Source organism: Nicotiana tabacum, chromosome 7 (assembly GCF_000715075.1).
Source record: "Nicotiana tabacum cultivar K326 chromosome 7, ASM71507v2, whole genome shotgun sequence".
Lineage (NCBI taxonomy): Eukaryota > Viridiplantae > Streptophyta > Magnoliopsida > Solanales > Solanaceae > Nicotiana > Nicotiana tabacum.
Genome location: NC_134086.1, coordinates 37,641,169 through 37,663,076, shown reverse-complemented (window position 1 = coordinate 37,663,076; position 21,908 = coordinate 37,641,169). Strand labels below are relative to the sequence as shown.

The 21,908-nt window shown below is 39.8% G+C and overlaps 2 protein-coding genes across 2 annotated transcripts; both read right to left on the bottom strand.

Moving 5' to 3' along the window:
- Nucleotides 1–10,298: 10,298 nt before the first annotated feature.
- LOC107764290 (pectinesterase-like) lies at nucleotides 10,299–12,888 on the bottom strand. Its single transcript, XM_016582845.2, has 2 exons — nucleotides 11,786–12,888; nucleotides 10,299–11,209 (listed from the first exon to the last, which is right to left on the bottom strand). Exons 1-2 carry the CDS (start codon nucleotides 12,774–12,776, stop codon nucleotides 10,530–10,532), a joined length of 1,671 nt encoding a protein of 556 aa, XP_016438331.2. The 5' UTR covers nucleotides 12,777–12,888; the 3' UTR covers nucleotides 10,299–10,529.
- Nucleotides 12,889–13,857: 969 nt separating this feature from the next.
- Nucleotides 13,858–21,875, bottom strand: LOC107764289 (putative acyl-CoA dehydrogenase IBR3). The gene is made up of 17 exons (XM_016582844.2): nucleotides 21,517–21,875; nucleotides 20,056–20,190; nucleotides 19,808–19,948; nucleotides 19,555–19,686; nucleotides 19,080–19,265; nucleotides 18,862–18,939; nucleotides 18,560–18,679; nucleotides 18,112–18,210; nucleotides 17,877–17,994; nucleotides 17,134–17,372; nucleotides 16,842–17,033; nucleotides 16,425–16,567; nucleotides 15,502–15,586; nucleotides 15,207–15,416; nucleotides 14,782–14,934; nucleotides 14,558–14,662; nucleotides 13,858–14,470 (listed from the first exon to the last, which is right to left on the bottom strand). Exons 1-17 carry the CDS (start codon nucleotides 21,649–21,651, stop codon nucleotides 14,279–14,281), a joined length of 2,463 nt encoding a protein of 820 aa, XP_016438330.1. The 5' UTR covers nucleotides 21,652–21,875; the 3' UTR covers nucleotides 13,858–14,278.
- Nucleotides 21,876–21,908: the final 33 nt, after the last annotated feature.

Sequence of the window (21,908 nt, the reverse complement as noted above, 5' to 3'; positions counted from 1 at the left end):
CTTCCCTCGGGCATACTTGTCATGAAGGTACTTCATCTTGTCCTTATACAAGGACGAGCTAGAGTAAGCATGAAACCTAAACTCAACAAGTTCATTCAATTGCTCAACCCGGAGATTTGCAGCTACATCCCATTCTAAGTTCAACTTTTTCAGAGCCCACATAGCCTTATGTTTCAATTCTACCGGAAGATGGCAAGCCTTCCCAAACACCAAACGATACGGCGACATACCAATCGGAGTTTTGAAAGCTGTACGATAAGCCCAAAGAGCATCATCCAATTTCTTCGACCAGTCGGTCCTATTTGCATTGACAGTCTTGGACAAAATACTCTTGATCTCACGGTTGGACACTTCAACTTGGCCACTCGCTTGAGGATGATAAGGAGTGGTCACCTTGTGATTTACCCCATACTTGGATAGCAAAGAGTCAAAAGCCCGGTTGCAAAAATGAGAACCCCCGTCACTGATGATAGCACGTGGAGTGCCAAACCTCGTGAAGATACTCTTTTTCAAGAACGCCACCACACTTCGAGCTTCATTATTTGGCAAAGCTATGGCCTCAACCCATTTCGACACATAATCAACCGCTACCAAGATGTAAGTGTTGCCACAAGAACTTACGAATGGTCCCATAAAGTCTATCCCGCAAACATCAAAAATGTCAACCTCTAGAATCGTGTTAAGGGGCATCTCATCTTTCTTCGAAATCCCTCCAGCATGTTGGCATTCATAACATCTTTTCACAAAGTCACCGGCATCCTTGAACAACGAAGGCCAATAGAAACCACAGCTCAACACTTTAGACGTCGTCCTCGCCCCGCCATGATGGCCACCATAGGGCGAAGAGTGACAAGCTTCCACAATACTCAATTGCTCTTCTTCGGAAACATACCGGCGAATTACACCATCGGTGCAAATTTTAAAAAGATACGGCTCATCCCAATAGTAGTCCAAGCAGTCCCGCTTTCGCTTCTTCTTTTGGTTAGAAGAGAGCTAATAGGGAACCACACCGGTAACAAGATAATTGGCAATGTCGGCAAACCATGGCATGTCTAGCATTGAAACCGAGAGGAGTTGTTCATCCGGAAAAGCATATTTATCTCAAGGCCGTCCAAAGGCCTCCCTTCCTCCTCCAATCGAGACAAGTGGTCCGCCACTTGATATTCACTACCCTTTCTATCAACAATCTCCAAATCAAATTCTTGAAGAAGAAGCACCCATCTCATTAACCTCGCTTTAGAATCTTTCTTCGTCATCAAATACCTAAGGGTGGCGTGATCGGTATGAATAATCACTTTGGCCCCCATAAGGTATGGGCGAAACTTCTCCATGGCAAAAACAATGGCAAGCAATTCCTTCTCGGTGACCGTGTAGATCCTTTGAGCTTCATTCATTGTCTTACTTGCGTAGTACACCGGATGGAACATTTTGTTGATTCTTTGGCCCAAGACCGCCCCCACCGCAACATCACTAGCGTCGCACATGAGCTCAAAGGGCAAGCTCCAATTTGGTGCAGTAATGATGGGGGTAGTCGTCAACTTTTGCTTTAGAAGCTCGAAAGCCTCCATACATTTCTCATCGAACACATATTTGGCATCTTTCTCTAGCAATTTACACAACGGGTTAACTACCTTAGAGAAGTCTTTGATGAATCTTCGGTAGAAACCCGCGTGACCAAGAAAACTCCTCACCCCTTTGACAGAAGTAGGGGGAGGGAGCCTTGAGATAACCTCAATTTTCGCCTTATCAACCTCAATCCCTCTTTTTGAAATTTTGTAACCCAACACAATTCCTTCTTCTACCATAAAATGGCATTTCTCCCAATTGAGAACCAAGTTCGTGTCTTCGCATCGGGCCAACACACGATCCAAGTTTTGCAAGCAATCACCAAATGAGTCCCCAACCACTCTAAAATCATCCATGAAGACCTCCAAAATGTCCTCCACCATGTCGGTGAAGATTGCCATCATACATCATTGGAAGGTCGCCGGTGCATTGCATAATCCAAATGGCATTCGAGAGAAGGCGAATGTGCCATAAGGACATGTGAAGGTTGTCTTTTCTTGGTATTCCTGGGCAATGAGAATTTGGTTATAGCCTGAATACCCATCCAGAAAACAATAGAAAACCTGGCCCGCAAGACGATCAAGCATTTGGTCCAAGAACGGCAATGGGAAATGATCTTTTCTAGTCACCTTGTTCAACTTCCGGTAGTCCATGCATACCCTCCAACCCGTCACCGTACGAGTCGGAATAAGTTCATTGTTGTCATTGGTCACCACCGTCATTCCTCCCTTCTTTGGCACACATTGTACCAGAGAAGTCCACGAACTGTCAGAAATTGGATACACCACACCGGCGTCAAGCCACTTGATGACTCCCTTTTTAACCACCTCTTGCATGGCCTCATTGAGTCTCCTTTGATGTTCAAAAGACGGCCTAGCATCCTCCTCCAATATTATCTTGTGCATGCAAAACGAGGGGATAATACCCCGAATATCTGCCAAGGTCCATCCAATCGCCCACTTGCGCTTTTGAAGAACCGCCAAAGTGGCATCAACCTGCACGTTAGTCAAGCAAGAAGAAAGAATAACCGGCAAAGTGAAATTAGGACCAAGAAATTCATACCTAAGGTGAGGAGGAAGTGGTTTCAACTCCAACACCGGTGGCTCCTCAATAGATGGCTTGGTGGGAGGAGTTTTGCGATTTTCAAGATCAAGAGATAACTTCCTCGGTTCATAAGAATACGAGCCCATGCCATATAATGCATTCACACACTCCACCCTTCTAGCATCATCATCAACATCCATGTTCAATAGCACGGCCTCAAGTGGGTCCTCAACATTTGCCATTGCGCTTGTGTCATCCACTATCACCGCCGTGACAATGTCAACAAACGAGCACACCTCGGTGCTATTTGGTTGCCTCATTAATTTGCATACGTGGAACACCACCTTTTCATCACCAACACGGAAGGTCAATTCTCCTGCTTCCACATCAACCAAGGCCTTCCCCGTAGCTAGGAAGGGCCTCCCAAGAATAATAGGCACCTCGAAATCCACTTCGCAATCCAAAACTACAAAATCGGCCGGCAATATGAAGTTATCAACACGAACAAGGACATCATCAATAATTCCCAAAGGCCGCTTCATTGACCGGTCCGCCATTTGAAGCCTCATAGAAGTTGGACGAGGTTGTCAGATTCCCAAGGTCTTGAAGACCGAATATGGCATTAAATTGATACTTCCCCCAAGCCACAAAGCGCTTTTGCAAAGTCGGCACTTCCAATGGTATATGGGATAGTGAATGCGCCGGGATCCTCAAGTTTTGGAGTCATAGAATGCACAATTACACTCACTTGATGGGTCATCTTGATTGTCTCACACTCCATTGATCTCTTTTTTGTAACGAAATCTTTCATGAACTTTGCGTATCCCGGCATTTGCTCGAGTGCCTCCACCAAAGGCACGTTGATAGTCAAACTCTTCATCATTTCAATGAATTTCTTAAATTGGTTGTCACCCTTTTTCTTGGCCAACCGTTGAGGATAGGGCGGAGGAGGTCTAGGTAAGGGTGCCTTGGCTTTTGGCACCACCGGTTCGGGTATATCAATGACGTGTTCCCTAGACGAGTTCACAGCCTCTTGAGTCTCCTCCTCACCTTCATCAATTTCAATTCTCACATCATCATTTGCACTTGGTTCAACAACATCCTCAACTACCAACGGGATCTCATCATTTTGCGACTCATCTTCATCCACCATAACTTGGTTTCCTCTTGAGGTATGCACATCACCACCTCTTCCACTTCGCGTTGTCACTGCCATCACATGATTATTGTGCCCACCCTTGGGGTTTACTACCGTATCACTTGGTAGAGCACCCTTTGGGTGAGTATTTAAAGATTGAGAGATTTGGCCTAATTGCACTTCCAAGTTCCGGATAGATGTGTTATGCGAAGCTAATTGGGCCTCGGAATCTTGACTCTTTTTCATTATTTGCTCGAACATGCTCTCTATTCGACCCATGTCATTGCCCGACGAACTCGACCCTTGAGAGTGAAACGGAGGCGGGTTATTGGGATGTTGATACATTGGGGGCCTTTGAAAGCCTTGCCCCCTCTTACCTTGTCCACTATTGTTGTTCCAACCACCTTGACAACCATTGTTGTTGTTCTAATTGTTGTTCCCATTCCAATTACCTTGATTCCCCGAATTATTGTTCCTCCAATTGCCTCCTTGATTGTTATTGTAATTCCAATTGCCACCTTGTTGATTGCCCCAATTACCTTGGGGTCTCCATTGTTGATTCCCTTGATTACCTCTATTCCCTTGGTAGTTGTTGACATATTGGACTTCATCACTTTGGTCATCAAAACCTTCGTTCGAATATCCACCACCATCATTGTTGTTGTCATATTGTTCACAATTACTTTGAGGTTGTTGCCCTCTTTGCCTTCTTTTAAACATAGAAACACCTTCCATTGCGTTGACTTGGCGCGGGTTTTGGACTTATTGCAATTGCGCCTTTGCCAATTGATTCATAGTTGTTGTAAGCTCGGCTATAGCTTGGCCATGATCGTGCAATTCCTTGTGCAAATAGATGATCGTGGGGTCACCTTGGGGCATGTTTGCTCGGTTTTGCCATGCCGAAGAGGTGTCGGCCATTTCATCAAGTACATCACATGCCTCTTGGTAAGAAAGTTTCATAAAATTCCCTCCGGCCCATTGGTTCACAATGCATTAATTTGTGGTGTTGATGCCCCGATAAAAGGTTTGTTGAATCATAGTCTCGGTCATGTCGTTATTAGGGCACTCTTTCACCATTGTTCTATATCTTTCCCATATCTCATGCAAAGGTTCCGTTGGTTCTTGCTTGAAAGCTAGAATTTCATCCCGAAGAGCTGCCATATGACTTGGAGAGAAGAACTTGGCAATAAATTTGTCCGCCAATTCATCCCATGTTGTAATAGAATGATTGGGGAGCCTTTCTAACCAATCCAATGCTTTACCCCGAAGAGAAAATGGGAAAATCCTCAATCTCAACGCATCCTCGGACACGTTTGTCTGCTTGCTACCCCAACATGTATCCACGAACCCCTTCAAGTGCTTGTAGGCGTTTTGATCGGAGGCACCAGTGAAATAACCTCTTTGCTCGAGCAAGGTCAGCATAACATTTGTGATTTGAAAGTTCCCTGCTATCACGATTGCGCCCGTAGTTGTTTTTATCCCGGTCGCTTAAGAATTCTCTAAGATAGCCATTTTTCAACAAAGTCTCCACCTCCTCGCGCAAATGTCGGCAATCCCATGTCAGGTGGACGTTGGTCCCATAGTATTCATACCATAATTTGCATTTATATTGACATTTCGGCCTCTCCGTGGAAGTTGAGGTAAGACCTCATCTTGTTCTAGATCTTCTACCTCCTCCCCCGCTATCACATTGTCGAGAGGGTCATTTGCATTAAGAGCCATTGTACCTGATTGATTGACACACCCAAGTTAGTAAATAAGAAGGAAAGAGAAGCAAAACACAATACTAGCTGCACAAATAGTCAACACCGTAAAGTTCCCCGGTAACGGCGCCAAAAAGTGATCGCAGCGGACTCAACCTGAGGAAGAGTGGGTGCTAATACTTTTACCCAATAGCGGTATCGGGGTCAATTTTTCACAGGGAACTTCAATTTGGAGTTGCGTATTTGTATAGTCTAGGACTATATTTTAGCTCCTAATTGATCTTCTAACATTTTTGGTTTTCTTTTGATTAATAGCTACAATTTATCAACTACAATTGTAAAACTAAGTTATGCTAAAATTATGATTCTAAGTTGTATGCAATATAGAGAAAGGCACTAGGGTCGTGGCATGTACCTAGGTGGTCAACTAACGGGTAGAGATTCCTAATGCAAGAATGATGACTATGGGACTTATGCTATAACCGTTGCGCACTTTTGCACCCACTCTCACACCTCTCGGTAGAGAGAGTGATTTTGCCCAATTGACTCTCTCGAGACCAATTGGGTAGGCCAATTTGCCCAAGCAACTTATGGTTCAAGTTGGGTAATTACTCTCTCGAGGTTTAACCCGTTAATTGGGACTACCATTCTCATGGGTCCATCCCAATTCCTTGTTAGAATTAATCTTGGGGTCATAGACTCTCTTTCTCAAGAAGAGTCAAAACTCACTAAGCTAGACTTAGTGTTTGCAACCACCAAATCTTAATGAAAACATAAGATTAATTCAAATACCCAACATCATTTATGCACTAAACAATCACACCCATTAATTACCCACACTAGGATTGAGCCACAACCCTAGCTAATGGGTTTAGCTAGCCATAATAGGAACAGAAATTGAAGAAATAATAGATAAAATTGACATAACAATTAACTACAATGTTAATCTACTCAAATCCACGTTAATACTAGAAGAAATTGCCCAAAATAGGCTAAAATCATGAAATCCCAAGTTCAGTTGCTCTATGCTCTCAAAACAGATCTGGAAAAAGCTACTGCTAAAAAGTAAAATGTTCTATTTATACTACACAGGAAAAACCGGACAAAAATACCCCTGAGGGTCTGGCGCGGACCGCGCACAAATGACGCGCGACCGCGTAGGGTTTTGGGCCTTCATATCTTGCTTCTGGCACTGGGGGGCGCGGACCGCACAAAAGTGACGCGCAGCCGCGTGAACTTCATCCACGCGGACCGCACTGATTAGGTGCGCGGCGCGTGGGCTTTTTCCTTGAATGATTGAGTCTCTAATACTCTTAGGCGCAGACCGCATAAAAAGGGGCGCGGACCGCGCAACTTGACTTGAAGATATCATGGCCTCTGAACTTTCCTGCGCGGCCGCGTGGCAGAACAGTGCGGACCGCGCAGGTTGAACTTGAAGATGTCCAGCTTCTGAACTCTCCTGCGCGGCCGCGTGACAAAACAGTGCGGACCGCGCAGGTCCTTTTGATCCCCCCTTTCAGTTGTCTTTTGACACTTGGCAGATTTCACTCCTTTTTGAGCCGATCTTTAGTATTTGTCATCTTGTCTCTCAAACCTAAAATCAAGCACAACTTGTAAACATTTTGGGACTAATTTCTGGCAGTTAATGCACAAAACTTAGGTAAGAATGGGTATAAAATATGTAGAAATCACAGTTATCAGTCACGCTCGTCAGTTTTGTGCCCGAAATGATACTTTCGTTAAGCTTGGCTTGCTCCAGCACTCTCTATTGGATAATATTGGCCAAACTTCCTGGGTCCACCAAAATACATTTTATTTTAAAATCTAAAACACTGAGAGATTAACAAGGCATCATTGTACGGCAGTAGTAGTCTATTTGCGTCTTCCTCCGTGAAAGTAACATCGTCCTCAGCTACTTCCAGGAGTCTCTTACTGTGGGTTACTAACACCTTCATCTTTTTTGCCACTAAAAATTCACACCATTAATCTTGTTCCCCCAAAAAATCATGTTGATCGTCAGACGAGGAAGATCTTCTCCTGCTTTCGAAGGTTTCATGCTATCACGATTGCGCCCGTAGTTGTTTTTATCCCGGTCGCTTAAGAATTCTCTAAGATAGCCATTTTTCAACAAAGTCTCCACCTCCTCGCGCAAATGTCGGCAATCCCATGTCAGGTGGCCGTTGGTCCCATAGTATTCATACCATAATTTAGGATCCCTCTGACTGGGATCAGATCTCATTGGCTTTGGGACGTGCTTCCTTAATGTTCCTCATAGCCGACATTCCACTATGCTGATGTTGAAGGTGTATTTGGATAGCCTGGGGTAGGAGGAATCCCGTGAGCCCGATATCTCCTTGTCCTGCAATAATCTATTATTCCGGATGCAATCAGCTCTCCTATCGGTAATGAATCTATCCACCGACCGAAAACCCCTTTCGCATCCTTTGGCCCTTTCATAGGGCAAAAACCGACCTCTTGAAGACCATCGATCTGTGTCAAAATTATCCTTTAATTTCTCCTTATTCTTCTCCCCATCTCGACCTGTGGTTGATGCCGGAAAATCGAGCTCATCATCCTCAATCCTTATTTTTGACTTGTATTGGTTGTGAACATCCGCCCATGTTATTTCTTGGAACTCTAGCAGACTTTCTTTCAATTTCTGAGAAGCATCGGAACTTTTGGATTCAGCCCTTTAGTAAATGCATCAGCTGTCCATTCGTCCAGTATGGACGGTAGTAGCTTTCTTTCTTTCTGGAATCTGGTCACGAACTTTCGCAGCCATTCGGACTCTCTTTGTGCAATTTTGAATATGTCGGCCTTTCGGGCCTGTACCATTTTGGCCCCTGCATGGGCTTTGATAAAAGAATCCACGAGCATCTCGAAAGAATCTATTAAGTACTCGGGTAATAGCGAATACCATATCAGGGCTCCCTCCATGAGGGTCTCCCCGAATTTTTTCAATACGATTGACTCAATCTCGTGCGGAGCTAAATTGTCCCCCTTCTCCGCCGTTATATAGGTGGTGATGTGTTCCTGAGGATCCGAAGTCCCATCATACTTTGACACTTCTGGCATCTTGAGTCCGGTCCTTTTAATACTGGTGGTGCACCCGTAATTTGATCCATTCAGATGTTTATTTCCCTCATAAACCTCATGAGTTCGATTTTAAAGGGATCATTCTCATTGTGGTTACCGGATCCGCTAACGTCCCCCCTCCCCCCGGGCCCTATTGAAATCAACTTCGCCCTCGGGGTGTTATTGTCGACCCTCTGTGTTGTTTGATTTGCGGGAGTATCGAAGGAACTAGACCTCGTCCATTCACGTTATTAGAAGCACCAGACAATGTCTGCCTCAACTTCATCATGACTTGATCCTATCGCAAGAGATGACCCATAATAGCCTTATGTTGCTCCCTTAGGTTCCTTACTGTACGTGCTCGTATTCAGCATCATCAGGAGTTGCCTATCGATCATATCGTGGATATTGCCCGCCATGGACTGGCGTGGCCTCATCTCGCTTATTGCGGGTATCACTGATCGAATCTTCATGCTGAGGCTGATTTCCTTAGGCCTCAACATTGTATGCGAAGTTGACATTGTTATCTGCCATTTCATATGATTTTTGCTAAGAACAAAGAATCAAACAGGTTAGTAATAGATGCAATGATCAGTTCAATTACACAACTATCTAAGCCCCACAGTGGGTGCCAAACTGTTTACCCGTAAAACTTTACAGTTAAATTTATACGTGGTTTATAGTCAAGTGAATCGATTTGATCCCAAAATGATATATAAATTAAACAAGAATGAAGGACTTAGCGTTGAAATTGAAATAAGAAAGCAGAGATCTTGGTTCCGGGAGCAGAGCTTCTGGGGGCAGTAGTAACGATATTAATAAGCAAGAAGATAAAATATTATTGAGCTTTGAACAGTATGTAGCATAAGCTTGTCAGAAAATTCGCCCCTTCCAATGGCTATTGAGCTCACTATTTATAAGTTCCTAGAGAACAAGGTTCTAGGATCAAGCCTCTCTTAAATGACAATTATGGGAGCCATTAAAAAATGTGTAACGGTAGGCAATGAATACTATATTCTCTGTAACGGACTAAATACTTAATGTTATAGAATATTCATTATTAACTGCTACCGGATGGCAAGTATTTATTTTGTATTTATGAACAACATTCCCTTCGAGAACAAATGAGATTGCTGCCTTCGGACTTGATTGTCATTTGCCTCGCTTTCCATCTGCATTCGGTTCTATGTGTCGCTTTATTATGCGAACATTTAATATGAGCATATTTTACCCTATATAGTCTTACATTTTATATGATGTGAATTCTGTTCCACTTTTATTCTATGATACTAGAATTTATAAGTTTAGTTCTTGAATTCTGAACTGAGTGTTTCTAATTCAGTAGGTGGTGGTTAGGGGATATATAGGAAAATGACTCAATAATTCTGGAGAAAGAAATGATTTTACAACACACCTCGTTTAATTTGGGAAGTTATGCATTGCTGAGATATTTCTACACTTGTTTTTGTACAACATATAAACCAACATATTGGTGATTTCATCCACAAATTAGTCTTATAATAACATTGAGAAGTTCAGACAAATGCTCAACTTATGCTTTTACATCATTTATCCTACTAACTTCTATAATTACTAATTAAGTGGCGTTCAACATAATTCTCGATGAAATTTCCGTAACTTATAGTAATTTAAAATGGGAGGTAGAGGACAGTCGACAGATATATATTAAGACAGAGCAACCCAAATTAAAATTAAACGGTTAAAAGAAACCATGAAAAAGATTTTAAGGGATATAATAATGCAAATAAAAATGGAAAGAAAGAATAATCCAAGTTTGAATTTGCATAAGCTAAAATATAGATATCAATAACCTAAAACTAAGTACATCACAAGGTACGAAAAAAGAAAATAGAAAAGCAAACTAGATAGGAGTAATAGAAACCTAAATAACATAATTGAATACATATTTTTATCTGTAATAAAAATAAAACTTGTTAAAAGGATTAGGGAATCTCATTTTTTTCAGTTAAACATTCGTCTTCCTAGTAGGAAATACCAGTCTTCTTAATCCAGTTATCTTGGTCAATAAAATGAGCAGGAGCATATTTTTCAGCTTCTTGTGGTGAAATGTTTCTTTTGTAACCACCCCATTTAACTCTTTTATCAATGTTTGCTCCTGGTCCTCTATTCTGATACTCTGCATAAAACAAAGTATTAAGTGCAAAATTTCCATTCCATGGGGCCCACCCTTCAGGATCAATAAACGCGTCGATATACGACTGCATAATAATAGTCCTTGAATATTCTTTCCATGGACGTCCAAGGTACGCTTTAATTGGTGGCTGCGTGCTAGTAAAAGCTGGCTCAGCTCTGATATCGCAGTTTTGTAATACGATTGCACCAACTCCGCGATGATCTTTTCTTCCTTGAGCAGTGACCATACAAGCTTGATTGTCTCCTGGTTTTCTAACAATCATCTTGCAGTTCTGGAACACGGCCGATGCATCACCAAAGATGAAGTCAATGGTGCCTGTTATAGTACAGTCCTTGTAGAATTGTCTGTAGGAATGTGTGTAGAGTGTGTCTTGGTATCCATCTATGTTGCAGTTGTAGAAAACTGTCTTGTCAGCTGAGACGCGGAGCGCAACTGCTTGGTGCTTCTTTGCTCCTGCTGTGTTCTCGAATCCTATATCCCTTGCTACGAATCCGTCTCCATTCACGGCTGCACAATTTAGAAGAGTTTAACTTTTATACCCTGACTCTTTTATAAACTCTATATATTATGACGTTTGTCAAAGGAGAACTGGTTAACTTAACTGTTTATAATAAAGTCTAATTCGTAACATGAAAGTTGATATCTTCAAAATTCCAAACAAAATTTTAGCAAGAAAGTGTGAAATAGTATTCATAAGGAGTTTAAGTTAGAAGAAGTAACCTATATAGCTGCCTACCCAGCCGTTTAGACTAAAAATAGCTGACACATGTATAATATATGCATACTTTATGTATAATATGTGTATACTCAGTGTATAATCTATGTATACCGGCTGAAAAAGTAAACACTGAATCCGGTCGGCTATTTGTTTAAGTTATATATACTAACATTGTAAAGATTTTTTCTTACACTATAGGGCAATTTAACTGGTTATGGCAAGCTATTACTCTTCAAGTTGTTATACCAGGACTGAAGTAAAGAGTTATCTGTTGTTGTTGATCAAGTTAAACAGTTCGTGTAGAAAAAAGATTGGCGGCGTTCGTGTACAAAACATAAACTCATTTATTGAACTGAATGACATACCAACGGTGGCAGTGTGATAAGTGCCAGTGCCATCAGCAAAATTCTTATTGCCAGTAATCTTGGTCTTGGTTGGGCCTTCACCAATAAATACAACATTTGTTATACTTCTTGGAATATCAACCATTTCCTTATATTCACCAGCCTTGATTAAGATAACATAGGTCTGGTTATTCTTAGGGGGCACAGCTTTAAGTGCTTCTTTGATAGTCTTATATTGTCCACTTCCATCTTGAGCAACCACAGCATTAGGCTTTGCACCAGAAACTTGAAGAAGCCGACGAGAACCGGCCTCAACAAACGCTGATGTGTACTCAGAATCTGTTGTCAATAATCGTCGACTAATACCAGGGATATGCAAATTTGTAAGCATTTCACCAAAACTAGAAACCATAGCAAGACCATTACTAGTAAGTTCCCCTGCAGTTTTTAGTAATTTTTTCATTTTCTCACCAGTTTCACCAGTTGTGTTTTCAAAAGCATCTAAACAAGTTTCTTGATAAGTAATTGAAGCACTAATCCATGTTTTTAAATCATCAGTATAATCCTTAATCTTGTTGATATCAAAGGTACCAACTTTATCAAATGACCTTCTTAAATCATCAATAGAGACATTAAGAAGAGATTCACAAGTTTGTAAAGCATCTTTGGTTCTTGGATCTTTAGCAGCTTCTTGAATCAAGCTAGTATTTTTCATGGCATTTTTAATATCAGTAATAGTTGATTCAAAAGCAACTTTTATAAGTTCTTTTGGATCACTTGTGTTCTTGGCTGATGCAAGACTTTTTTCACAAGCTTCTTTATAATCAGTAGGTTGACACATTGCTTGTACTGATTTTGTAGAGGTTGAAATTTGGCTATCATTGGAAACAGGATCACCACTATTAGATGATGAATCACTGCTATTTCTTTTAGTAATGGTAACAGCTGCTGCTACCACACAAGCCACAACAAGAATTGAGGCTAAGCCAGCAATGGCTATTTTGTTAGCCATAACTTTGTAATTTTCTTTTTTTCCCTTAAAGAAAAAATGTTTTTTTTTTTGTTTTGTTCTATTGATAGCAGAGCTTTTGGGGGGTGTTTTCTTATTAGAGAGGGTACATGCCCCTTGGCTCTGAAAGATATATTTGTTCAAAATGGAAAACCTATTTATATTGTAATGGAACAAAGTACAATAGCAAAATTATTGTTGGTTTCAGTTGAGGATGTGAGGTTGTGAAATGGTCTTTAAGGAAAGACGAGGCTGTTAATTAGTGTTCATTTTTAACTTTAATTTTCCTACAATTAAGGTTTGGTAAATGGAATTGTACTGGTCAATTCAATTCCTGTTTGTTTCTAACTTGTGCATTATACAGCTTTGCCCTTTGAATATCAGAATTTATAATTAATCTATAAATTATCAGCAAAAATAACTTTAGAAGAGTATATCAGCAAATTATCATCTTTTACTCGTGAACATTCACGTAATCACGTTACTGATAGAAGTATTAGGGCGTACAGAGTTAGATAACACATTAATCAAATAAATAAAGTGATAAATAAAATGTTTCAATGCTAACTTCCCCTTTGAAAACAATTTGATACTTACAATGCATGTTATTTTTTTCGAACGAAAAATGAAAAAGTACATGAAAACACGACTGATTAAGTTTATTAATAATGCATCAGTTACTTTTTCAAAAGACAGATAACCTTATTATAAATTTCATTTTAGTGACCTTTAGAATCATTATACCACCCTTAATTAGCACTATAAATCCAATCTCATCTACATAGATGTTCCAAGCCACGAGATGAGGAGGTTCATCGGGGCTGATAATTGATAAAATCTACGTAAATAAAAAAAAAAGGGACGTATAAATTGGATTTTTGACTCGCAGTAGAGCTAGGCTCCTGATCAAGCAACTAATAATCCTATATATCCACCTCCCCATACACAATATCTTGAGTACCTACAATGGTGACCACATTTGCTGGCATGTGATGTTTGGACATAAAATCGAGTCCTTCAAAGCAGGTGCTCTTATTTTACGTATCATGAAAAGAAAATTGGAAAAATAAAGAATAGAGAAAAGTGAGGAAAGCTCAAAATTAACACTAGTTATGTTCCAATAACGCAATCTAATACAACTTCAAGAATTTCAAACAGAGCAAAGTGAAGAAAGCTCATGCAAAAACCAAGACGTTGCAACTCAGAATTCTCAAAGAACTTGGAGATCATGCATACATCAGTTGGTAAGATTTAGGTAGCTGCCACAAACTGACACCATTATTGACCAATACAAATAATATAATCCAAGCACCATATTGCTTATACTCATTTTCACCATGATTATTTTACTTTATGATCTATAGACTTCTGATTCATGCTCTCTGCCCGCTTTTTCCAATAATTTGGATTTATCAATTATTCTCTTCTTGTTGTGGGTAGAGGTTGAGGTTATATACAAACAAACTATTTGGATCATCCAACGGTGTAGAAAAGGATTTATATCATTATAGTCTGGCTCTTTGTAGTTCCATCTTTGCAATTGTCCCCAAGTGTACTTCATCAGGACCATCTGCGATTCTTAACGTCCTAGCTGTAGCCCACAGATGGGCAAGAACAGTGTCACCTGATAAACCAGCAGCTCCGTGCACTTGCATTGCTGTGTCAAGCACCTTCAATGCCATATCCGGAGCAGCAACCTATAAACCATATAGTCATGGTAAAGTATTTTCAGAACGAGACATAACGCTCATCACGTAGATCACTGTCACGATGCTCTTACTAACCTTTGCCATTGCAATTGTACCACGGGCCTTTTTGTTTCCAAGCCGATCAAGCTGCTCAGCAGCTTCCAGAACCAGTAATCTGGTTTTCTCCAGATCAATTCGACACTGTAAAGTCCATTGTCATGTATCATTTCAAATAGAATTATGGAAAATGAAGAGACAAAAATATTCTGGCAAAGCAGTTTCTGTTATGGGAGATTATGCTTAAATGCACAAAAACTTACCCTAGCAACATCAGAAAGGAATGAGCCTTGTTGAGCAATTAATTTTCCAAAGGCTCTTCTCTGAAGGGCCCTTTGAACCATCATCTGCATGCCGCGATCTGCTGCCCCTATTAGTCTCATGCAATGATGCAACCTTCCCGGTCCCAACCTACCCTACAAGAATAAGAATACAGCAACAACCAAGTTTCAGATACTATTCGACATGCTGCAGATATCTTTCCTCAAACCCGTACGTTTAATATTTTGAATAACAAAGGGTGATACTCAAATATCATAGCACATATATGCGGGGAGATTAAATTACTTTCCTGGGATGTATCAAATTCAAAGGAGAATGCAAAAGCATAATGATTGTTTGAATAAAACAGATTTAGGAATAAAAAAATGAGCTCATTAAATATCATAAGATATGTTGAAGTCAATACCTGTGCAATCTCGAAACCACGCCCCTCACCAAGCAGGATATTATTGGCTGGAACACGTACATTCTCAAATAATATTTCTGCATGACCATGAGGGGCATCATCAAAACCAAATACTGTCAGCGGTCTCTTCACGGTAATACCAGGACTGTTGACGTCCACCAAGATCATGGATTGTTGTTTATGCTTTGGAGCTGCCAAGTCAGTTTTTCCCTGCCATTCATCCAGACTAATTGGGTTGAACAAAAACGTATAAACAGAACAAATTATTTCTCGTTGAGAAGCAAAAATAACTAACCATCACAATGAGAATTTTGCACCGGGGGTCCATGGCTCCACTGGTCCACCATTTTGTCCCGTTGACGATATATGAGTCCCCGTGCCTGTACAATCCATTGCTCCCACAGTTATTTTTATTAATCTAACAAATTTCAGCATTTGACTCTCTTTTTTTTTTCTGGGCTGGGGGGCGAGTAAGTCCTAGTCATTTGACTCTAATATGACCAAAATCCCTCTAATGTTTCCTGTGTATTTAACAAAGCATAGGATGATTAAGCTGAACACAGCCCTTCTAAATTGAATAGAGGTTCCATCAGAATCCTCAAGATTCATGTTCAACATCTTGCACAATATTCTGATCCCAATGTTACAAATTTCTCTCCGAAATATTTATTAAGTAGTTTAAGACAGATAAATGTTCTTCAATGTTATCTTTCTCAACCAAAAAAAGGACACATAGATGTTTTTCAACATTCCGACAAAATTTTGAGAAATTTAGGTTTACCATCTTGGGATTAAAACCTTAATATGACCATTGAACCAATGGTTTCCTCTACCACTAAGAACATAAGACATATCGTTTGCATCTCATTTTACACATCTAAAGTACTAAGTCACCAAGAGAAGAGGAAAAGATTGCGACGATGAAAAGATAAATTCATCATAATTGCCCGAGCAATGGAGTTTTGTATATATAGTAACATGACATTTGGAGAAGTGTTGTGATTATGAGATAAGGGACAAGATAAAAAGGGAAAACCATTCAGAACTTCTTGTTAATAATTCCAATGATTTCACTTGAGAATCTCATTTTCAGCTTTGCTTCTGTTATTTTCGCATGTCATTCATTTTCCTTGTTTTTTAGCTCCCTCAGCCCCTAAGGGGGGTGTGGGGGGGAGGGGAAATTGATCTCATATCCTTTTTATCGTAGCTTGTGTCTACCTTTTAATGGAACACTCTATATTGGTGGCATCTGAGGATGCAACTTGAGGCTCTGTCATTGCAAAGCCAGAGCGTATCTTTCCCTCAAGCAAGGGAACAAGCCATTCCTTCATCTGTACCTCATTCCCATACCGAAGTAATACCTGACAAGAAGAATCACTCCCAAAAAGATAAGTCAGAACATAAGCAATTATGCATCGAAGGGCATAGCAAGTTGTCTTTATGAACCTATTACTGTTTTCACTTTTCACCAGTTAAATTTTCCACCACAGCTGCACGAGCTAGTTAAGCATTCTTAATATTATTTATCATATATTTGCAACTGGAGTCTTTCGTTGATTCTAGTTAAAAGAATATTACTGTAGTAGCCGCCCGCAAACCATCTCTTTACAAAACATTAAGTAATGTTTACTTTACCTCCATATTTCCTGTATCAGGTGCCCCACAGTTGAAAATTTGCGGCGCCCAAACAGAACGACCCATAATTTCACATAGATATCCATACTCCAGGTTGGAAAGGCCAGCACCCAATAATCTATCAGAATCATTATTGCTTAGACCATTTCTGCTGCCATAGATCAGTTCTCTTGCCCGAGCAGCACTATCAAACTGCATATTAGTGGGAAAAAAGACATAAGGTACATTCTTAGAAAGCAAATGTCTGGAATCATTCACTCCTTCATGCCAAAATAGAGCTTTACAAACTCACTGGTATCCACAAGTTCCACAATCCTTCTTTTTTTGCCAGCTCCTTTAATTTCTCTTCATCTGGGTGAATCGTCCAACGCATGTTAGACTGTGCAAGCTTGGAAAACTCATTTTCCCTTGGATATATATGATCCTCCATAAATTTTATCAATTTCTGCCTCAACTTTTGAACCTTCTCACTGGGCACAAATCTCCCTCCCACTGGCATTCCTTGATTTGGGCTATGCTCTGAACTTGTCTCTGCATGGTTGAGTACAACAGAAAACTTTGATAGAGGGAACAGGTATTACAACTGAGTTTTACTATCTCAAGCGACATGACCAATAAAGTCATAGTAGCCTATCAGATTTTATTCAGCAAAGTGACCAGTTCTTATGGACATTCAATGCCCATGAAAATGAATGTGAAGGACAAAAGGTTGCAATTTTTCAAGTGCAGATTTGTTCTTTTTGCTGCAGAGACATGTTAAAGGTTGGGTACTGACTAGAATCATCTGCAATTTCACTGAAAAGTGGAGTTTGAACACAGGAGAATTTTGGCTCAAACTTTTAATGTTACACGAGTTTCGAATGTAGAGCTGGAGCAAAATTACAGTTGAAACATAGAGAGTATGCAGAATGGTATTCGAAGAATTACGAATAATAAGAGTGTACATGATACTAAAAAGGCTAGAATGACCATCCATAATTGGAGAGATTAGTTAAACTAGAAACAGCAAAGAAGTTGTTAAGGTATAGGATTTACCGGTTGGAGGGTGCTGAGGGAGAACAGATTTTCTTTGGATAAACGACCATGCAGTTCTGATGAAGGAATCAGCCTTTTCTCCAGTGCTCCGGGCACGTTCACCTCCTGAAGCATTACCCTGCAAACCGATTATTAGAGATCTATAATATAGATAATAAATCTTACGTACATAACAAAATTGTTGGTCAAAACATCAAAATGATGTCACCACAAGATTAATAAGAAATCTGATTACCATGATCCATCTGGAATGTACACCAGCATATATTGAAGCCCCGCGAAATAAGGAAAAAGCAATGTAGAACTTCCATTGATCGACTGGCCAAGGTCTTCCCTGAATGCCAAAAAACAAAGCCAAAAGAAGTCAGAGACAAGTAGTTGCACCGTATTAGAGAGTGCTGATTTTCTCTTGATAATTAACCCTCCAAAAAAACAAAGATGATAAACCATGCACAAACGTTTTAACATTTTGAATACGGGATTATACTACAAGGCAGGCATTTTCAAAAGACATCACAATCTCTATACTCCAGTCAGTTTTTTTTTCCTTGCATAACAAAGGAACAAATGTGGCCATGCTTTCTTTATTACTTTTATTCTCTATTAGTCAGTTCAAAGATAAATACAAGAAATCCCTGCTCAGGAATAACCATCTAACAAAGACGCAGAAAGTTAGGCCTTACAGCTGCTGAGCAGTAATCTGCGAGATAATTGGCAAGTGAAGGCACTCCTTCAGGGAAGCTGGTGAGTTCAAAGCCATTATTCTCTTCTATATCTTCGGATGCTATGTTCACAATATGTCCCTGATAAGAAAGAAAAGATATTATAACTTTGAAAAAAGTTATTTGGGTCTATATATCAATCATGTGAAACAAAATCCTAGTGAAGGCTACTAAATACAGAAAACATGACTCTGAGGATGGTGCATGTCATTGGCCTAATAATATCGAGAAATTAAGTAGAAACCGCAAAAGAGTGGTAGTACCAAGCAGCTGTAGGCAACGTCACACATTTGATTACCCAAAGTGGAGAGTTCCCAATCAAGAATACCTATAACTCTATCCTGCAACATCAACTAACATAGTCAGTTGCACTATAGGCGCTTTCGGGGCAGGGAAGGGCGGCACACATGAAAAAGAACACCTATAGCATAGGCTACTACAAGGAACAGAAGGAAGTTTCAGATGCTTTCAAGCACCGCACCTCAATAGGATGAAACACAACATTATCAATTCGGAAGTCACCGTGAACTAGACCTGCTGTTGCCCCAGAGGAATCTTCAAGGGGAATATGTTGCCGCAACCAATCAGCCAGCTCTAACATTTTAGGGTTTCTCCTGGACTTACCCTCACCAGTAGACAAAAGATATTGTTTGGCCCACCTCTCTACCTGAACTAGGTTACACAAATAATCAGACAATATTAAGTGTCACCCAGCACAAGAAAGTGTCATGAATAAAGTAACTGAACTATTCAGGTAACAAACCCATAAACAAATGTGATATTTCCAGTTGCATTACAATTTTCAATGCTCAAGAGCGGTAGACCAACCAAAAGCAAATAAGGCACAATTTTTTTTCCAGATATGTATTAGAATGAAATGGGCCTTAACAGGAATATGTACAGGATTCATGTTCCCGAACCCAACTATTTTGGGACAGAGATCTAGTTTTCTTTACCTGTCGCTTACAATAGTCTGTCCGCTTCCCATAGTTACCAAGACCGATTGCATCAACATCAGCAGAGTGAAGAACAGCCAAAGCTTGAGCAACAGCACGATATATGACCCTTCTTCTTTCAGGCTGTACATCCTATTCCAGACAATAGAAGGTACGATTTATCTTATGAATCAATATTATCCTAGTGATACCACAATTTTCATTTTGATAAGCTAAAAAATATCAGATAAATATTTGAAAACGGAATTCATACTGGTAACTTAGGGTCTATAAAAATACGTCCTTCCAAGTACTCCATGATGTAAAATGGAGTTCCGATCACACTTGAATCTGTACACAAACAGAAAACTTTTGGGACTGGAACCACCGTATGAGTACTCATTGCATGTAGAACCTGCCATGTCAACATCAAAATCTCAAAGTTAAACACAGAACATGCACACGCATGACATATTACTGAACATATTTACTTCACAAGAGAAAGAAAGAATACACCACAACCTTATACTCTCTCTCAACAGCATGAGCAGATGTCAACAAAGTTCCATGAGGTTTCTTTCTCAACACATATCTCTTTGCCAAGGTTCCTGAATGGACCTCAATGAGGAAAGTGGGATTTGATTGACCATGCCCAAACTGTAACACAATGAAGATGACATTTAAAAACAAAAGAAAAGTGAGAACTTTGCAACAAAAAACTGCATTAGACATGGAAGCCTTTGTTCTGAGTACAGATGAAAGCCGCACAGAAGTAAAGAAAATTGTATCTTCCAATATCAAACTAATACAGATTGACAGCATTCAAATCTCAGCAGGTTTAACACTGAGCTCATATCCAGATTGGCAAGAATACTTTTAGAAGTGTTGATTCTATTCTCCTTCCTTCGCTAGGAAGAATTCCTAAAAGGGAACTAGAACTTCTATTACTAATCTGAGGAAAGCACTTCCAATTTTTGTTTCGGATAGCTTCTATATTTTGTTCAAGATAATAATGACTTTGAATTTAGATGATAATGTTAGTAACAAGCACATGCCAGAATTGAAGTTTTATAAAAACATTTGTTTATCATTTTAAGAATTCTCCTTTTCCTTTAGAAAACAAGATCAATTACAATGAAACGGTGTTTCTTTTTCATCACTATGTTTCATAACACTCATTGTTGTGGAATCAACTACTGATGCTTGCCTTAGGATAGACTTCCTACATTTACCCCACTTCCCTGGACCCTACGTAAATGCGGGATGCTACGTGCATTAGGCTGCCCTTTTTTTCATGTTTCATAGCCACTCATTGTGTAGATCAATTTTGACCTTTGCAATAACGCATTTTTCTTTCTAACTAGATAAACAAATTGGAGTGCCTAGGCTACAATTCCCTCCCATAAAGCATAAAGCCATAAGCTTATCATTGCCATATACATTACACCACCTAGTATCAGGCAACATTCCCTCCAAACATATCTCTACCTTCCATGGAGTCTCTACCGATTCGACACGCCCAATCCCAAAAAGATTAAATTTAAAAAGCAAACAAATGAAAGAAGGAGAAAAAAGAAAGAAATTTGCATTAAGCTAAAACAGAGGATTTCTTAATCTTAAGCTTCCTTTTGCCACCATAATCCGGTATACCAATCACCTAACTGAAGCTTAACTCCAGCCAAACACAGTAAAGCACAAAACTTTTCTTCTTTTATTTACCCCAATTCCAAGAAATTCAGTCTTTTCTTTATCCTCTTCTTTTGCTAATTCCAGCATTTAACACATTATATGTATGTTTATACAATCAATCACGCAACATGGTTTCTGGAGCTTCCTTTTTACTTTGCACACTGATAAATTCATTAACAAAAATAAAGAGAAAAAAGGCAAGTATTTACTTGTCAAAGTCACAACCTACAGATGATTCTTTAGCAAATAATTACAAAAAAGAACAAAGGGGGAAAAAGAAGGAGCATACAAAACCTGAGAAACAGTAAATTGAGAAGGGTTTGTAGGGAAGCCAACAACATTAGCAGAGGCATAGCGAAGCAGCGCTTCAGTATTGAAACTCTGAGCTGGGTCTACTCGCCCAACAAGATCGGAAGTTTTATTTGCCATATCTTTGGAATTTGGATTAGATCAGAGAAGTTGAAGCTGAAAATACAGAACTTTTTGGAGTAAGAAAATTGTGAAATTTAACTTAGAAAAAAAACCCAAAAAGAGAAGAAATGGGAAACAATGTACAAAAGTTAAAAGGGTATTGGTAAAGATCAAAGGTTTTGGCCTTGGAACTGGCGATACTGATTATTTGTCATGTTACGATATTATGACAATACGCTGACGATTGTAACTTGGATAAGATTTTTCTCTTAAAT

What these genes read in the sequence shown, in the direction of transcription:
- LOC107764290 (XM_016582845.2), bottom strand. Translation starts at nt 12,776, where the DNA reads ATGGCTAACAAAATAGCCATTGCTGGCTTAGCCTCAATTCTTGTTGTG. An exon ending in TTATCACACTGCCACCGTTG is followed by an intron (nt 11,210 to 11,785) that starts GTATGTCATTCA and finishes TAAATTGTGCAG; the next exon opens with CCGTGAATGGAGACGGATTC.
- LOC107764289 (XM_016582844.2), bottom strand. Translation starts at nt 21,651, where the DNA reads ATGGCAAATAAAACTTCCGATCTTGTTGGGCGAGTAGACCCAGCTCAG. An exon ending in TTATAGACCCTAAGTTACCA is followed by an intron (nt 19,687 to 19,807) that starts GTATGAATTCCG and finishes TGTCTGGAATAG; the next exon opens with GATGTACAGCCTGAAAGAAG. An exon ending in ATAGAGTGTTCCATTAAAAG is followed by an intron (nt 15,587 to 16,424) that starts GTAGACACAAGC and finishes TGGATTGTACAG; the next exon opens with GCACGGGGACTCATATATCG.